The 15,997-nt window shown below is 40.5% G+C and overlaps 2 protein-coding genes across 3 annotated transcripts in view; one reads left to right on the plus strand and one right to left on the minus strand.

Moving 5' to 3' along the window:
* LOC310957277 (SPRY domain-containing SOCS box protein 4-like) overlaps nt 1-15,997 on the minus strand; it is a 78,138-nt gene that overhangs the window by 8,151 nt on the left and 53,990 nt on the right. The window lies entirely within an intron of this gene.
* On the plus strand, nt 6,250-12,635 carry LOC310957806 (uncharacterized protein; the record flags this gene model as incomplete). Its single annotated transcript, XM_083928539.1, has 3 exons — nt 6,250-6,280; nt 6,758-7,871; nt 12,476-12,635. 3 exons carry the CDS (start codon nt 6,250-6,252, stop codon nt 12,633-12,635), a joined length of 1,305 nt encoding a protein of 434 aa, XP_083784665.1.

Here is a 15,997-nt window from a genome sequence, read left to right on the forward strand (position 1 = left end):
CAGTTCTAGTTAGGATTTAGGAAAGATAAGAAAGGAGGTCCGAGATAAGATATCACAGCCATGAGTTTAGGAACAGCTTCTGAAATAGACATATGTAACTTCAGTTAAAGCCTCTGAACACCCACACAGGTGTTTTCAGTTAATCCGGTTGATTAGACCTCTTTTCAGGACTGTGTCGGTGTGTCTACTGTGATCGATTGACACCTTCCCGAGTCTCCTGTTAGCTTTGTCTCACCTGTTAAGGCTGGATAAAGTACACCTTCATTATTCTTAGTGGTAAACGGCCATTTATGACCTCATAAATTCCCATCAAAGCCCTGCCCACCTTCAACACAAGCAGAGGTCTAATCAGCCAGAGTAGCTGAAAACACCTGTGTGGGTGTTGAGGGGCTTTAAGATTGGACAAGCTATTATGATTGTTTTTCTGTAATGAGGCACCAAAGCTTTTTTCTTTCTTAATCTACACAATAGATCAGTGCAGTGTGTTTTTTCTGTGAACATGAAAGAACAAACATTTACACAAAGGATATCCACAATCCTGTCTTGCAGGTAGAAAAACAAGGGGCAAATAGCAAACACATATGCATGCCAGGTCACGAATACAGGAAAACAAACACACAAACACACACATCTCCAAATCAAGAAAGACCAGAGAAACTCAAATGGTGTGAGCTAAGCACACAAAGGCCCATGCTATGCATATACAGAGGCTTTGAGCTCGGTCAAGGGCAAACAGACTAATAGAATCATGTGTAAGGTTATTGAACTTCATTACTTTTTGGTGCAAACAGAAATGTTTCTGTGGGTCCAATTACAGAACATCAAAACATGTAAAATGATATCCAGCCGTAGTCAAGGACTTGGGATGATCTTGCTCTTCGACAGGATAAAAATGTTCCTACGGCTCACAACATGGCAGGCTAATAGACCAAATGTTTCCAGCTGCATGGCAGATGTTAAAATAGTAAGAGATTTAGAGGAGAATCTGAGGATCTTCATGTTTTGCATGTGCGTATCCACCAGATCAGCTCTGAGCTGTAGGGAAACTATTACCAGCATTTGCCTGCTTACAGACCTTCAAATCCGCCCACTCCACAGAGTTGACTGATTCTTCAGGCATTGTGACAGTGCTACCTACGTTCCTGTGCTCATGATATTAATAATTCACTGATTAAACCATGCAATAGCTTCAGCCAGGATAAATAATATGTCACTTAGTTCCATTCTGAGTCTATTGAATGGTTAAATCAATCAATCAGTCAATCAATCTTGTTGGATTTTGAGGTATTTCATTAATTCAGAAAAAAATAATATTTAATATTCAATAATATATTAAAATATTTTTTTGAATCTGTAAAAGGGGACCTATTATGCTTTTCCTTATTTTCTGTCATATAGTCTATTTATAATGTAACAAAGCAAATGTATGGTAAACAGTAATAGAACAGAAAACATAGAACTCAGATTTCAGACTCCAGGCATGTTACTGCAGTGTTTACATTACATACACTACTAGTATCAGTAGCTACAGGCTAATATCAGGGAAACCTGTATTCATGGGTGCAATGTTGTTAATTTCACCCCAATTTCAATTTAGCATCGTAAGAAATATAGTGTTTTTTGCACATTACAGCATGTAAACATTTTCTCCTGCAAAGGATTAGCAGGAGGTGTAGCTTTTCTCTTTGAGCACAGCACGCTCCTTTTCAAACACAAGCGTCCTTCAAAGCTACTGAAGAAAGTTTGCGTTATCCGTAACCAATGTACCTCCGGTGGTGTCCTATATCCTGTTCCCCAGCACATTGTGTAACACCACCCGTTTTTAGCACAATCATACATAAACACACACTAAAGCAGCGTGTTGGGCAGAACTAATGCGGTAATGTTGCTACAATCCATGGAGGATTTCTTAGAAAACCCTTCTGTACTAAAACAGATGCAACCACAGGGTGGGAGGACTAATGGCTACAAACAAAGTTGTACTTAGTCCGTTCCACACAGCTTTAGGAGGGAGGGTTTGAAAATCCTTTCTTCTGGTGTCCTCCGTGAGCAAACTCCATCTTGAGATATCTGGCAAAAGCTAACTTTAGTGCTTAAAATGTTTGTGCAGATCCTGCGGTATGAGTCATATCTTACCGGCCACATTAGTGTCACACAGAAAGATAGCACTGTGGGCAGAGCTGGCTAGTAGAGAGGAGTTGGTGGTAATACGAGACATGCCAGTGTTTCTTTTTAAAGCCCAGTTCTCTCTTTACCATCCTGCGTTACTGTAAATCCACTGTCTGCCGTCTCCTCTGGGATGAGAGGCAGAGTGATAAGAGAAACAGGAGGAGGGAAGATGTGAAGGAGAGGTGGAAAAATAAAGGGATGAGGAGGACTGGGGTGAGGAAGAGGAGAAGAGAGTGAAGGAGATGAATCAAAGAAAGATGGGAAGAGGACATGAGATGAGAGGATGAACAGGAAGAGGAGAGAGGGTGATAAATATAAAAGGAAAGAGCACAGCCGGCCTGTCTGACCCTCAGATATCCTTGACATACTGCAGGTAGCAAGACTTTATTCATAAAAATGTCAATATTAGAGGAAATCTGTTGACATAATTTACTAAGCACGCTTACAATTAATGTTCCTGCTTACATGCAGTTTTTCAAACAGGATAAACCATCATTCATCCCTGCTGTGTGTAATTTGCACAGAAACTGCTGATGTTGATCCACTGGGGCATTTAGTTAGTGTATTACAAATTAAAAAATAAATAACCAAAATGAATAACCTGTTGACGGAGTGCACTTTAAATTGGCAAAAAATAAGCTGAAAAGGACAAGGAAAGATAAACGCTTAAAGCAGTATTAATCAGTATTTTTATGTGAACAATGGAAATGATGCTACTTATAATTTTGTTTATTCAACAAAGTTGTGTATATATATATCATCAGGCATAACTCAACAAAGTACAGGACTTATTTCCATTATATGTAGGGTGGGTCACAATTTCAGCTGTCCTAGCATCAACCCTCTGCAGTTTCCCTCAGCTATGTAAAATTTAAGTGTCTTTTAGCTCATTGTTTTGTTTTTTACGACCAGCAACTTTAGTGTTTTGGTTCATTCTCACTGCTTTTATAGCTTCATCTTCAGCAGCAGTGTTTAACAGCCTATGGGCCAGATATTTCTAATAGTTAGTATTGGACTGTCAGTCGCCAGGTGGCCAAAAGTACTACTCCAAATAAGTGTTGTGCCTAGACTGGTGGAGGTGTAAATCTGTTTATCCTTAGTGCAGCATTGTATCACATCTATATGTTTGCAACCCGTCTTAATGACAGTGTAGAGCAAATTATTGGAATAAAACTGTAGTTATAGTAAGATAAAGGGGAATAATCTGTAATTATTTGTCAATTGTTTATACATCAAAAACTGGAAATTACTGGAAATGTGTGTATTGTACAAGCAAAAATGATCTTTTTGTATTAATAAACATCTAATGTCCTCTTCTTAGTAGAAAAAATAAAAATAAAATGTTAAGGGAAGAAACATCAGGTGTATTGATAAATAATTACATATACATACATTCTGTACATCAGCCCAACATGTCCAGATGTGGAAGGCAGCATCATTAAACAAGACCACCTAATTATATGAATGACTGTGTGTGAAACATATGTTGTGTGTGTGTGTGTGTGTGTGTGTGTGTGTGTGTGTGTGTGTGTGTGTGTGTGTGTGTGTGTGTGTGTGTGTGTGTGTGTGAGGGTGTGTGTGTGTGTGTGTGTGTGTGTGTGCGTGTGTGTGTGTGTGTGTGTGTGTGTGTGTGTGTGTGTGTGGTTTTGTATGCAATTAAGATTAAATGTAAATGAATATGATATGGCCAGAGCAGATATTTCTTAGTTTTCTCCTCTTAAAACAAAAAGAAGCAGGCCAATCGAAAGCAGGTGTCAGTAAACACGTTCTGCCTCTTTGGTCATCAGCCAGGGTGACAGTAAAGCCTGTTTAGCATCACTGTTAAGGCGTTAAAGGTGCAATGGAGAAGAGACTTGGAGAAACTTGACTGTTGCTGAAGCCTCAGTGGATTACCTTTAAATGAAGCAGGGAAACACTCATACACGTGCACGTCTAAAAGCATGAGCTGTTACACGTGCGCTTACGTAGCAGGTGGCCTCTCACCACCAACCTGGCGAAGATAAAAACCCTGCTGATCCTTCACTGGCTTTACCTGTAAGGTCAGTTTATCTGAGTGTGTGTTTGTACACACACATACACAAACACACTGAAGATCACAGGACAAAACACAGCGGGAGGTCAGAAACAGAAAGGTGTAGCTTTCCAGTGGTGCGTAACACTCCACCCCAGAGATAGCTGATTTACAAGAAGAGGTAAAAGACCTTCCCTTAAGAGGAGAATACAGCTGTATATTATTATCGCTAATGCTCACCTCCACTTTCAGTACAAGAACAACCATCTAAACAATATCTGCTGCCTGGAAATGGCCTCAAGTTGTGTAATGTTGGAAATCACTAAATAAAGTAAACTGATGAGCCAGGTGGATACAAAAAGGTAAATTACAGCATTTCATTACGTAGGTATGTACTAGTCATACTGCAACGACTTAGTATTGCACTTCCATAAAGTTCAGGGACTAACAAGAGACTGATTTTAAAGAAACAAAGCACAGTTGAAATTGGAAATTAGTACTGCAGAAGCTGAGTTATCCTAATTGTTTGTTCCAAGTGTAGGTCCAGCTGTAAAACACAAGATCCCATAATTAAGTTTGAAGACTGCACAAAAAAACAAAAGATTATTCAAACTGTATGCACAAACACTCAAAAGATATAATCTGGTCTGTTCAGACAAACATAAAAGTACCGATAATGACAGAGAGAGGGACACCATCTGTGCTTTTCAATTAAACCACTACATTGTTTGTTAATTAACACGTAAATGACTCCATTGTGTAGTTATTAGTGTTGATAACTTTCTTTGCAAGATCATTATATCGATCAATTAACATACTGCCCCTAGATTTACTGTAAAAAATCTTTGCATGATGCACTCCTCGTTTCATCATTAAATATTATACATATTGTACTATCAGGATGTACCGGAAATGTCTTTGATGCAACTCTAGATAGGACAATTCTGCCGTAATGCAGAATAATGTATAATGTAATGTATAAAGCCACCTAAACCTACACTAAAACTTAAGTCCCTTTGTTGTAAATCAAGCTCCATGTCGCTCACCAGAAGCCACTCAACAGTAACAGCAACACTAGTTAAACAATAACAGCATCTTCAAGCTCTCTATAAAACAGTAACGCATCTAGTTCAGTTGAAGCATTCCTGAAAGAGAGTTTGATAGGAATCAGGGACGTGCACAGACATTTTGAGCGAATGTTGCTCTAATCTGAAGATTTCCAGTGTTTACCAGAAATGCTGATTCAACGGCAAAAGCACTTTGTCTGTTAGCTTCAGTTTGAAAACGTGGTGAAAGTGAAATCTCTCAGGTTTAAGCGTTGAATGAACTGTCACTGCATTGCTGACTTTTTGTTTTGTGCTCGGAGAGAGTGATTTTAGTGCCTTTTATACTGGCCGCTTTTGTATGTTGCACTAGCATGACTAATCTAAAGAATTGTGGTTTCTGCAGAATGAGCAGTTTCACAGATTTTAGTAGCTCCAGGCAATCAGGAGACACTCATAGGCACCGGTGAATATATGGGTTTAGTCAGGTTTAATCCATCCCTCACACAATCAAACAAGGGCTACAATTAAACATGCTTCATCATTATAGCACGTGGGACTGTCATCTGTCTTTTGCTGCATTCCCCTGCACTCAGGATAGTTCGGCTCTTGTCAGCAACAACTTTTCATAAATACAGTATATGGGTGTTTTGTCAGGTTTGTCAGCTGCCACCCCAGTAAATTTGCACAACAGCCAATATAAAAGTTTTTCCTCCAGAGGGACAGCTAAGCCAAAGAGGGCAATTGGGCTGTTGCAGGGGCAACTTAAGTCTGTGCATGTCACTGAAAGGAATCATAAAGGATTTGATGGTTTTATGTTCTTCAAGTCAGCAATAAGAACTGGGAGGTGCTTGAGTTAATGTGTTGCTAAGAGGAAGGTGTACCTCCGCTCCTCAGACATCTCATAGTAAGTGTAGAAAGTGCAGCCAGAGAGACAATACTCAAATAAGACTTCATATTAGGTGTTGTTTCTCCTATGAAATGGGATCCAGTAGAAATCTGTAGAAATCCTCCACAAGAAAGACAATGGGAAGCTGGAACCCACCAGGAGATGTTGGTATGTTCATTTTAAAACCTAAGTTTTTCTTAAGTGCTGGATACAGTTGTAAGTTTAAAGTCAAGTTTCTTTGTAAGTCAAAGTCAAGTGTAAGCAGAAGCATGAGCATGTATGCCAAGTGCATCTTACACATGCAGAATCCTGTCATCAGCTCCAGATCAAGATAAATTCTGCAGTCAAATACAGGAATATGTTGGGAACAAATGTTTTCTCACTAAAGTAATGGTAATGAAACTTGCAGTAAATCTCATCTTTTGTGGAAAAAAAATACTGCAAGGAGGAGGAATTAAAAAAAACATAAGATAACAGAAAATCTCATAATCTCAAGATAATGAGATGGGTATATTTGCTCTTAACTGATCATTCTACAATGACGTACTGTACTAGACGACAAATGCCATGTTCACAAATCTTTGGGTCAAAAGAAAATTAAAGCCCCCAGCTGCAGATTAAAAGCTTCCTCTCTCTTTACACCAGCCTCTCGTGACCTCCAGATTCTGTTGGTTGGTCCCAGACGGACAGGAAAGAGCTCTACTGGTAACACCTTGCTGGGCCGAGGGCAGGTTTTTGACACCAGAGGAGGCGGGGCCAGCACAGCTGCCAGCGCCCTCAACGCTGAACGTCATTTGACCGTGGTGGACGCACAAGGTTGGGGTTCATCTGAGGAGTTTGTGACCCGAGAGGAAAAAATCGAACTGCAGAGAGCATTTTCTCTCTGTGGACTTGGAGGACCACACGTTGTTCTGTTGGTGATCCCACTGTTGGACTTCACTGAGCCTGAGAGAAGAGCCGTAGAGAGGAGGATGGAGATCTTTACCTCTGCTGTCTGGAGACACACAATGGTGTTGTTCACATGTGGAGACTGGCTGAGGGTAGGGGGCCGCAGCGTCGAGGAGCACATCCGATCAGGAGGCCCCGCCCTGCAGTGGCTGATGAAGATGTGTTGCTATCGATACCACGTGTTTGATAACAAGGCAGCTGTCATTAGACAGCATGAGAGATGGAAGCAGGATGCAAATAGAGGCGGGAAGAAACAGAAAAGGACTTGGCAGAAGGTAAATGACAAGGGCACAGGAAGGAAGTGCACAGGAGGTCAGGCAGACGGGAGAAAGGGAGAAGAGCAGGAGCAGGTGAGAGAGCTGCTGCATAAAGTGGAGGATGTTCTGCAGGAGAACGGAGGGTGGCATTTCTCCCTTCACATGTACCGAAGGCTGGAGGAGGAATGGAGCCAGAGGGAGCAGAAGCTGAGAGCTCGACTGGAGGCAGAGACGGATGTGGGAAGTGTGAGGAGGAAACAAAAGACAGCGGGGACAAATATAAACACGGAGCCGCAGCAGGAGCAGGGGTTAGAGACAGAAAAAGAAGAGCAGGAAGATAGCCCGAGGAAAGAGCAAGAGAACAAGGAGGAATATGCGGAAAGGAAGATAAATAGAGAAGAAGATGAAGAGGAGAGAGCGACAGTTGAGCTAAAGAGACTGAGCAGTGATGAGGACGGGTGGGGTACGAGCTCTGACAACGGAGGAGAGGGGGAGGGGCGTACTGGAGCGAAAATTGGAATGATGGCTCCATGTCATCCTAATGGGGGTCAGAGGTTGGCTTTTAGTCCAATTAGCAGGCTTTCCTAAAGTAACTACGGTCACAAACACTATCCAGCTGAACATCTTGGCTCTGCTAAACGGCCAAAGTGGCTCATTTTCTCACGCATTGACAAAAAAATGGCCATCTAATCCTTTAATGTACAAAAAGAACGAAAGAAGTGTTTTTGCTGCAAATTGAACAACGACACGATGAAGCAGGTCTTGAATCAGCCTGAAGGGGTATCATTGGCAATAATAACCTGTTCTGTCTACATTATCCTGCTTATTACATGGCTACTCATTAAAGGCTGGGCAATACAATATATCAATATTTTCATATGAATAGATATCATCTTAGATTTTGAATATTGTGGATTTATTTTTTTATTGTTCTATATTTGGTCAAAGAAATGTTATTTCCTGATATTGTGCACCCCTACGACTTCACTCATTTTGAAACAAAATATTGATTTAAAAACTTCTATTACGCACCGTCTAATGATCGATTATACATGCGCACTGCATGATAAATGAAACCCTTTTCTGCTCAAAGCCTTGTGATTTGAATTGTTACCAGTTGCTCTGCGGTGAGTCTTTTGTTGGTCACGTGTCTAGTTCCTTTGTAGGTTTATAATTATAAAGCCTTTCATCGCAGGATTGTTTCAATTGTATTTGTCTTGCTTACCAGGAATGTGAGACATTGTGTGATCCCACATGTCAGCCAGTACATTCCCAAACACTGGGAATGCTTATGGAATGTGAGAAAATGCAACACAGTAATCAAAATAATTTTCTTGCTAATGAAAGGCAGATGTATAAAGAATGATCAATTAAAAAGTTAGATAATAAACTGCTAAAGGAGAAAGGTTGACCACTGAGTTTGTCATTGTTATTCTTTTAATATTTTTGCTTTTTTACTTTGCTAAAATGAGGCAATCACTGTCACTGCATAAAGGTTTTTATGGCAGCATGATGGACGTGTGGTCTACCACCCATTTCATTACATCTCAACAAATTGTCAATTGGCTGCAGAGAATCGCTGTCTCTCCTCGGCTGACAGTTAATCCTCATCTCTGGCTCACAGTCATGATCCCACACAAGGTCAGTCGTGTAGTAACCAACGAGGTTAGTGATGGCCCGGGACACTAGGTGGGACCAGAAAAGCCCAAAATACACAAAATCAGATTAAGCAAATATCTCTGTCCCTCACACTGGAATTGCTTCAGTACATTCAAACTGTGCCTGCAATTATAAAAAGCTACCGAAAGGCACCGAGCTCGTAGGTCAGACCATTATTTGGAGTGATAAAATGATTTTCGACACAGTTTTGACCATCAGAGTGAAGAAAGCAACGTCCTTTAAATAGACATAGAAAGCCATTAATTTATTTTTAGCCATCTTCTGTGAGAGATTAAATAAACTTTGAGATGGAAAACATTGTTTTTATGTTGTTTGCCAATTTCACTCTGTAAAATGTGAATCAAAGGTGCATTTTTAAAGTTTTATTTCACCATTATTTTTATTTACATTTAAGCAATCATCTTCCTTTTAACAATCCTTTCATTTGATCCTGAATTGTGAAGCACCTTCTAACAATAACGATGATTCCGATTTTACCATAATGATGGTTTAGAGAAATGTGTTGAATTGGCGGTACAGACACTTTTAATAGCCACAGCCATGACTCACTGCTACCACAGTTGGTGGAACTGCACTGTCTTTCCTGAATTTCACTGAAAGGTCCTATGAGTGGACGAGCGTGGCACAACATGCGGCTGAGTCTGACAAAAATAATACATAAAAAAAGTATGTCTTTGTGCGAACACAGAGTTTTATACACGTGGCCCCAGATGCTTTTAGCAGTCAGTTGTTTACTTGTGTGTCATGTTTAGTTGTGTGTTGTTTTTGTTTTAAATGTGAAACTTGTATATTGTACTTGTTTATGCTGCTGTCTTGGCCAGGAATCCCTTGGAAAAGAAATTTTTTAATCTCAATGGGAATATTCTTGGTTAAATAAAGGGGAATACAAAAGAAAAAAAAAGCTAAAGCAATTCAGTTAGTATGAGTTGGCCTTTTGTCTCAAGATTTGACTCTTTCGACAAACTTTCCAGTGAAACTGACAAACATGTATTTATCTGTTGGCTTTACATATAACTCTATCCAACACAACAGAACAATTAATCTTCACACTCAAGGTCTTTGTATTTATGCATCTGACATAACTTTGACTCAACTAGAACTTGATTATCTTTATAGCGTAGGATGAAATCTTAGAACATGGTCAGGTAATACTGTAGCTCCTTATTATTAACTTTATATCTGCCATGACTCACCTGAGAGCTTATGACACACCGTGTTAAAAAATCTGTCTTTGTGTATAAAGTTTCAAGGATCACTGTCAGTCAGGAGTCCACTTCACCGTGAAATAAGCGGCACTGTTGTATTGTGAGAAAGTAAAGTCTTACATTGTAACGGCTCTCCCCTTCTAACTGCGAGCTAATAGTAGCAGATTGCTTATGACATGGAGCTAAAAACAACTTTGGCTCTTGGATCCAGCGCCACCTTTCATATATCTGGCAATGCAACAGCTGTTTGCGTAAAAGCATGGCTGCTGCTGTTGCTATGAGACAACTGACAACCCGTTTGATGTGCAGCATTCTTTATCTCAGAGCCGAGATATTTCAACTTTTAGTACCGAGTGCAAGAAATTTGCTCGGCTCAGAGCAGCAACAGGATGCACATCAGCACGTCTTTCCCTTTGAAAGCACAAGATGAAGGAGTCAGTGGTCTGTACATATAATGCAATAAAGCTTTACTCATTCTTGTGTCACTTTTGGTACTTTAGGTAACCTAGCAACGTACATCCATCCCTGAGCCAGTGGTGAGGGGAAAAACTGGCATTGCCATTTTCAAAGGGGTCCCTTGAGCTCTGACCTTAAGATATCTGGAGGAAAATGGGTTCTGTCTACCCATGAGTCGCCCATTTATACATATGCCCACTTGCAGAATAAATGTTATTATTGCATATTCTAAAATAGTGTATTTGAAAATTTCTGCATAACAGTCTTGGAATTACATAAACTGGGTCTGACTGGAAAGATGAGACTCTTGTATTCATGTGTTATTAGGTAAGTCCCCGCCATTTTGGTTCCCTTTAACAAATAAGAGCATCAGTTCTCTGAGAATCTCTTTCATATCCAAACAAAGTTTGAATTGTAACTGAAATATCTCTAATTGAATCGATATTAAATCAAATGAAAAAGGAAATTGGAACAAATTGGGACCTTGTGAACCAAAATTGAACCAATTCAGGAAATCAGTAGTGATTATGAGCGACTTTTTTATCATTAAAAAGAGTCGCACATAATCACTAAAGCACTTTTATTAGTTCATCTGTAAAGTGAGATGTCCTGTCACTTGTTTTTGTTTTATAACCTGCATTGTTAACGTCTTTTTTTACTATAGTTACTGTTAAACTGTAATCTGACACTGCGTAATCACGAGACACTTATATCAGTTTTGCATGATAACATGACCTAGAGACCTAGTAAACCACATATGCTATACACAATATGCTAAGTAGGCAAAACTTGACGCAAAGGTTGAACTGTTCTCTCAAGTTTATGTGAAAAAAAACAATCATTGATAGCTCACCATCATAAACAGGGGAAAGGAAGAAAAACTGTTTGCGTTGAGATCGATTTCAATTTCTTCAGTGTTTGTGCAGAACACAGAGGCAGCTCCCGGACATGATTAGCCTAGCTTAGCACAAAGACTGGCAGCAGGGGAAAACCTTGTCTTAACTTTTTCTATTTTTGTGACACACTCACACACACACAGACAGACACACACCGACACACACACACACACACACACACGCGCACACACACGCACGCACGCACGCACATGCACGCACACACACACACACACACATACACACACACTCACACCCACACACAGGATTCTCTCTTCCTTTCCTCTCGTCTGTGAGAATCAGTTTCAGAGCTGCGCCTCGTCTTTTTGACAGAGAAGGTGAGCTAACAATAGGAGAGAAAAGCACCAAGACCACCGGCGGGAGTTAATTTAATTGCAGAGATTATCTTTTCTTTATGTGAGACTAGAAGGACTTACATCACATGAAAGTTTTTTATGACTTGCCTCATTTTCCTCACACATCTTCTCTACCTTTAGTCTCATAAACAAGTTGAACACTATCCACTTAAAACCGCTGAGGCAAAACGACCTGCAATGCAGCTACCTAGTCTGTCGAAAATGATTTACTGCAAGGTGACGTCCTGTCTTTTTATTCTGGCGCAGTCTACAATGGATGTCCTTACTACATAGCAGTCATTCATCTCACAAACGCACCAGATTAAAGCACATTGATAACGATCAAGTCTTCCTGAGGCGCGCAGCCATGAAAACAGTGAACCGTACACAGGGATCAGACAGAGTTTTAGACTGAGAAGTAAATGATCATGTCAATTTAAAAGGTAACATTAAAGTAACTAGTAACATTAAAAAACCCAGTAACCATGTCTAGACTACTGTAGATTGTAATGAAGATTAAACCAGTATTACAAATCTCTTCATGTCTCAACATGTCTTCTGTCCTTAGTAACATCAGCAGTCAGCCTATGACAGAGGACAGCAATGGTGGACTGGACCGCTGCAGTACTGGCCAACAGAGCAAGATAAAGCGGCTGCCTGGGCACAGCGCCCAGCAGAGAGCAAGGGGACGAAGGGGCAATGTGAATAAGATAGAGAGACCAAGATGAAGTGATGGATAACTAGAGGCAGTATGACAGATAAAACGAGGGCGTACAGTACAATAGGGGAAACACAGGCAAAGATGGACTTCTCAGGAGCATAACGTCAAAAACAAAACAAAGTATGGAGTCGACTTAAGGGATTGGCGCCAGATAATATAACAATATTTTCAAATCAATTTGCAATACTCGCTAGTTACAGAGAGTCCCAGCTCATAAATAAAGTATAAATTGGACAAATCCCATGTTGACTTTTATAGTAAAATAAAAGGAGAACATATGGGATGACAGCATTACTTGCATGGATAATTGAAACCAGCAATGTTGCAAGTGTGAGTGGGGCAAAACCAGTGTCAGTCAAGGAAGAAAAATATGCCCTCTGCTGTCCAACAGTTACTTTAACATCCTTAGAAATTCATATAAGAGATTAAGTTTATCACCACAGGTCACTGTGTCTTTTATGACTTTTGATGACTCTTTTACCATGACCTTTAGGTCTTGTCCGACTTCCCCTAATATAAGTTGGTGGAGGACACATTTTGACCTACAAATACGATTACTCAATAGTTCACATATTGTGAAAGAACTGAATATATAAAAAGGAGTTTTATATTTGCCAGAACAGGCAGTTTGTGCTCCTAAAGAGAAATGTCAGATTCTGCCCTACCACAGGAAGTTTGGGTTGAATCTCAACTACACACCTGTAATGTTTCATGACTGTATCTTGCAGGGTTGTGACGCTACCACAGTCAATATTACTGACATATATACACCACACTCAAAACAGCATCTGCAATAGTTCCTGTTACTGTAGGTGTCTCCAGGACCACAATTTGCCATGATGACACACACACAGACTCACAAACTGAAAACAATACCAGCTGTCATGGCTGGTAACAATTTCAGTGGAAAATGTTGGCCAGCTGCACTCAAGAGTCACAGATGGTTTGCTTTTAATTACATTTATTGATGTACTTTAATATTATAAGCAAAATATTGAAATGAACATTGCACATTACATCCTGGGTTCATTAGGTTTACAACATGGCTATGACAGCAGGTCTCTGAGATTAACCAGGGGTCGAATAAACCTAAAATGCCCTGCAATATTTTACTTTATGAAAATAAAAAACATCAGCCTGGAAATTGTTTGTGTACTGTGTAGCAATATTTACAGCTCTGCCAGTGCATTTGCATGCACTTTCCGGTTAGGTGACTGAGAAACCTGTTCCCCTCAGCCCAGTTTCTGGGCCATGTATACATGTAACCAGGTTTCTAATCAGCATTTCACATATGCACAAATGCCTGGCAAAAACTTGCTGTTTCAACAATGCAGTAGAATGAAAAGACAGTGTCTTGCATCACCAGAGCTGTTAAAATAAGTAATGCTTTTTACATTACCCAGGTTACAGTGCATGTACAGCCTGAATTATTCATTTACATGCAAAATCTGATTTCTCTGAGTAAGTAAAAAATAAAAAAAAATGGAAAAGTGTATGAGCAATGCCACTGAACGAGGAGAGAAGAGAGTGCTGAGATGCCTTTGAGTGAGGCACTCTATCCTTTAAACTGCTCCAGAGCTGCTCAGTGGCAAAAAGAGGATTGCCCATGTGTGAAGGTGGGAAACTGAGTGTGAATTAGGGAATTGCTGTAAAAGAGCGAGCGTGCTCCGTCAACTTTCCGTGCATAAAAAGGTTAAAAAAAGGTTTTTCAAGGACATCAAAACCCATTACATCACGTCTGTGCTCTCTGCTGCAAAGGACGGGATTACTGAGCGCTAAGGCAAACCCTGTTCACCTGGCTGAAGTCATGACATCATTCTCACAAGACGTGCAAACAGGAAATGTTTTTAAAAAAGTGTTGTCATGGAAACGGTGCAACTTGTCTTTAACAGTAACAGATGGATACAATTCAGAGTGAGTTCATAGACAGACTTTAGTTCCCCTTTATGTGTCGCAAGAGAGACAACAGTTGAAAAACGGTGAAAGGAGCCGTACTGGAAATACTGGGGGGGGAGAAGTGGACTGGGATTGCCTCAACATGGCTCTCACAGACCCTCCAATACGTGTTAATACCGACATTTGGTCACTGATACATCCACTAACATACACATGTGACCGAACCCGCTATTGTTGGCTGCTGTATTCACGCACTGGATGTCCGGTGCAGCTCCTTTAAGTCAAACAGAAAGATGGTGTATTAGTGTTGTTGACTGACTAGAAGCTCTCAGTGCCCACAGGTGGCTTTATCTGAACTCTTTGCTTGACAAAACACGCATCTAATTCTGCAGAGCGACATAGAGAGAGAGAGAGAGAGAGAGAGAGAGAGAGAGAGAGAGAGAGAGAGAGAGAGAGAGAGAGAGAGAGAGAGAGAGAGAGAGAGAGAGAGAGAGAGAGAGAGAGAGAGAGAGAGAGAGAGAGAGAGAGAGAGAGAGAGAGAGAGCGGGCTGAGAGACCTTTAAATAGAGCTGAATCTTTCAGAGCACACAAAGGAATGAGCCTGTCCCTAAATTGGTAATGTCAGGAGGCCAAATTGAAGTGTTGATTAGAGGCCGATCCTACAGCTTCCTGAACAAAGGGCGAAGGAGACAAAGATTGGGAAGGATTATCGCATTCTCATTCATTACTGCTCTCAGTCATTACAGAGACAGAGAGGGATTGGATGGCCACGTTAATAATACTGGACCTGTGTGTGTGTGTGTGTGTGTGTGTGTGTGTGTGTGTGTGTGTGTGTGTGTGTGTGTGTGTGTGTGTGTGTGTGTGTGTGTGTGTGTGTGTGTGTGTGTGTGTCTGTATTCATGAAAATAATGGCCTCATGAATCACTGGTCAACAATGATGACAAACATCATGTTTCTTCAATGCATGTCAAACAGCTCATAGTCTTTTACTACTTCTGTTTTTATAAAAACCCTCATCTAAAGAAAACACTTGTGTCTGGGAAAAGTGCAGCTGAAATTCATAGTCTAGTCTGTAGCAGCGTTAAACGCAGGATTTATGGGTTTGTAAAAAAGCAACTGCTGAGCTTTCAAAACTGATTTCAACTCCTCAGCTTTCCTCGCTCACATGTATTTTTTGACTCTCTGGTAGCTGGTGTTGTCTGGCAGTTTAGAGTGTATTTTTGGAAGTTAATTGCATTCAAATGACTCTCCCACAGACTGACCAGCTCATGAGGATGATAGCTTTACTGTCCTAATACAGTAAACACAATATCTTTCCACCAACGCCTACGTCTGAATAGATTTTCTCTCCCTCTCTGTATGACACACATACACACGGGGTGGAAGAGATGAGGGGAATGGTTCAGTCTTGAGAGAGAACAGGGATAAATGGGGAGATAATCCGGTGTGAAATCACTCAGGTTTTATTTCTGC

The sequence above is a fragment of the Echiichthys vipera genome (assembly GCF_963691815.1).
Source record: "Echiichthys vipera genome assembly, chromosome: 15".
NCBI lineage: Eukaryota > Metazoa > Chordata > Actinopteri > Perciformes > Trachinidae > Echiichthys > Echiichthys vipera.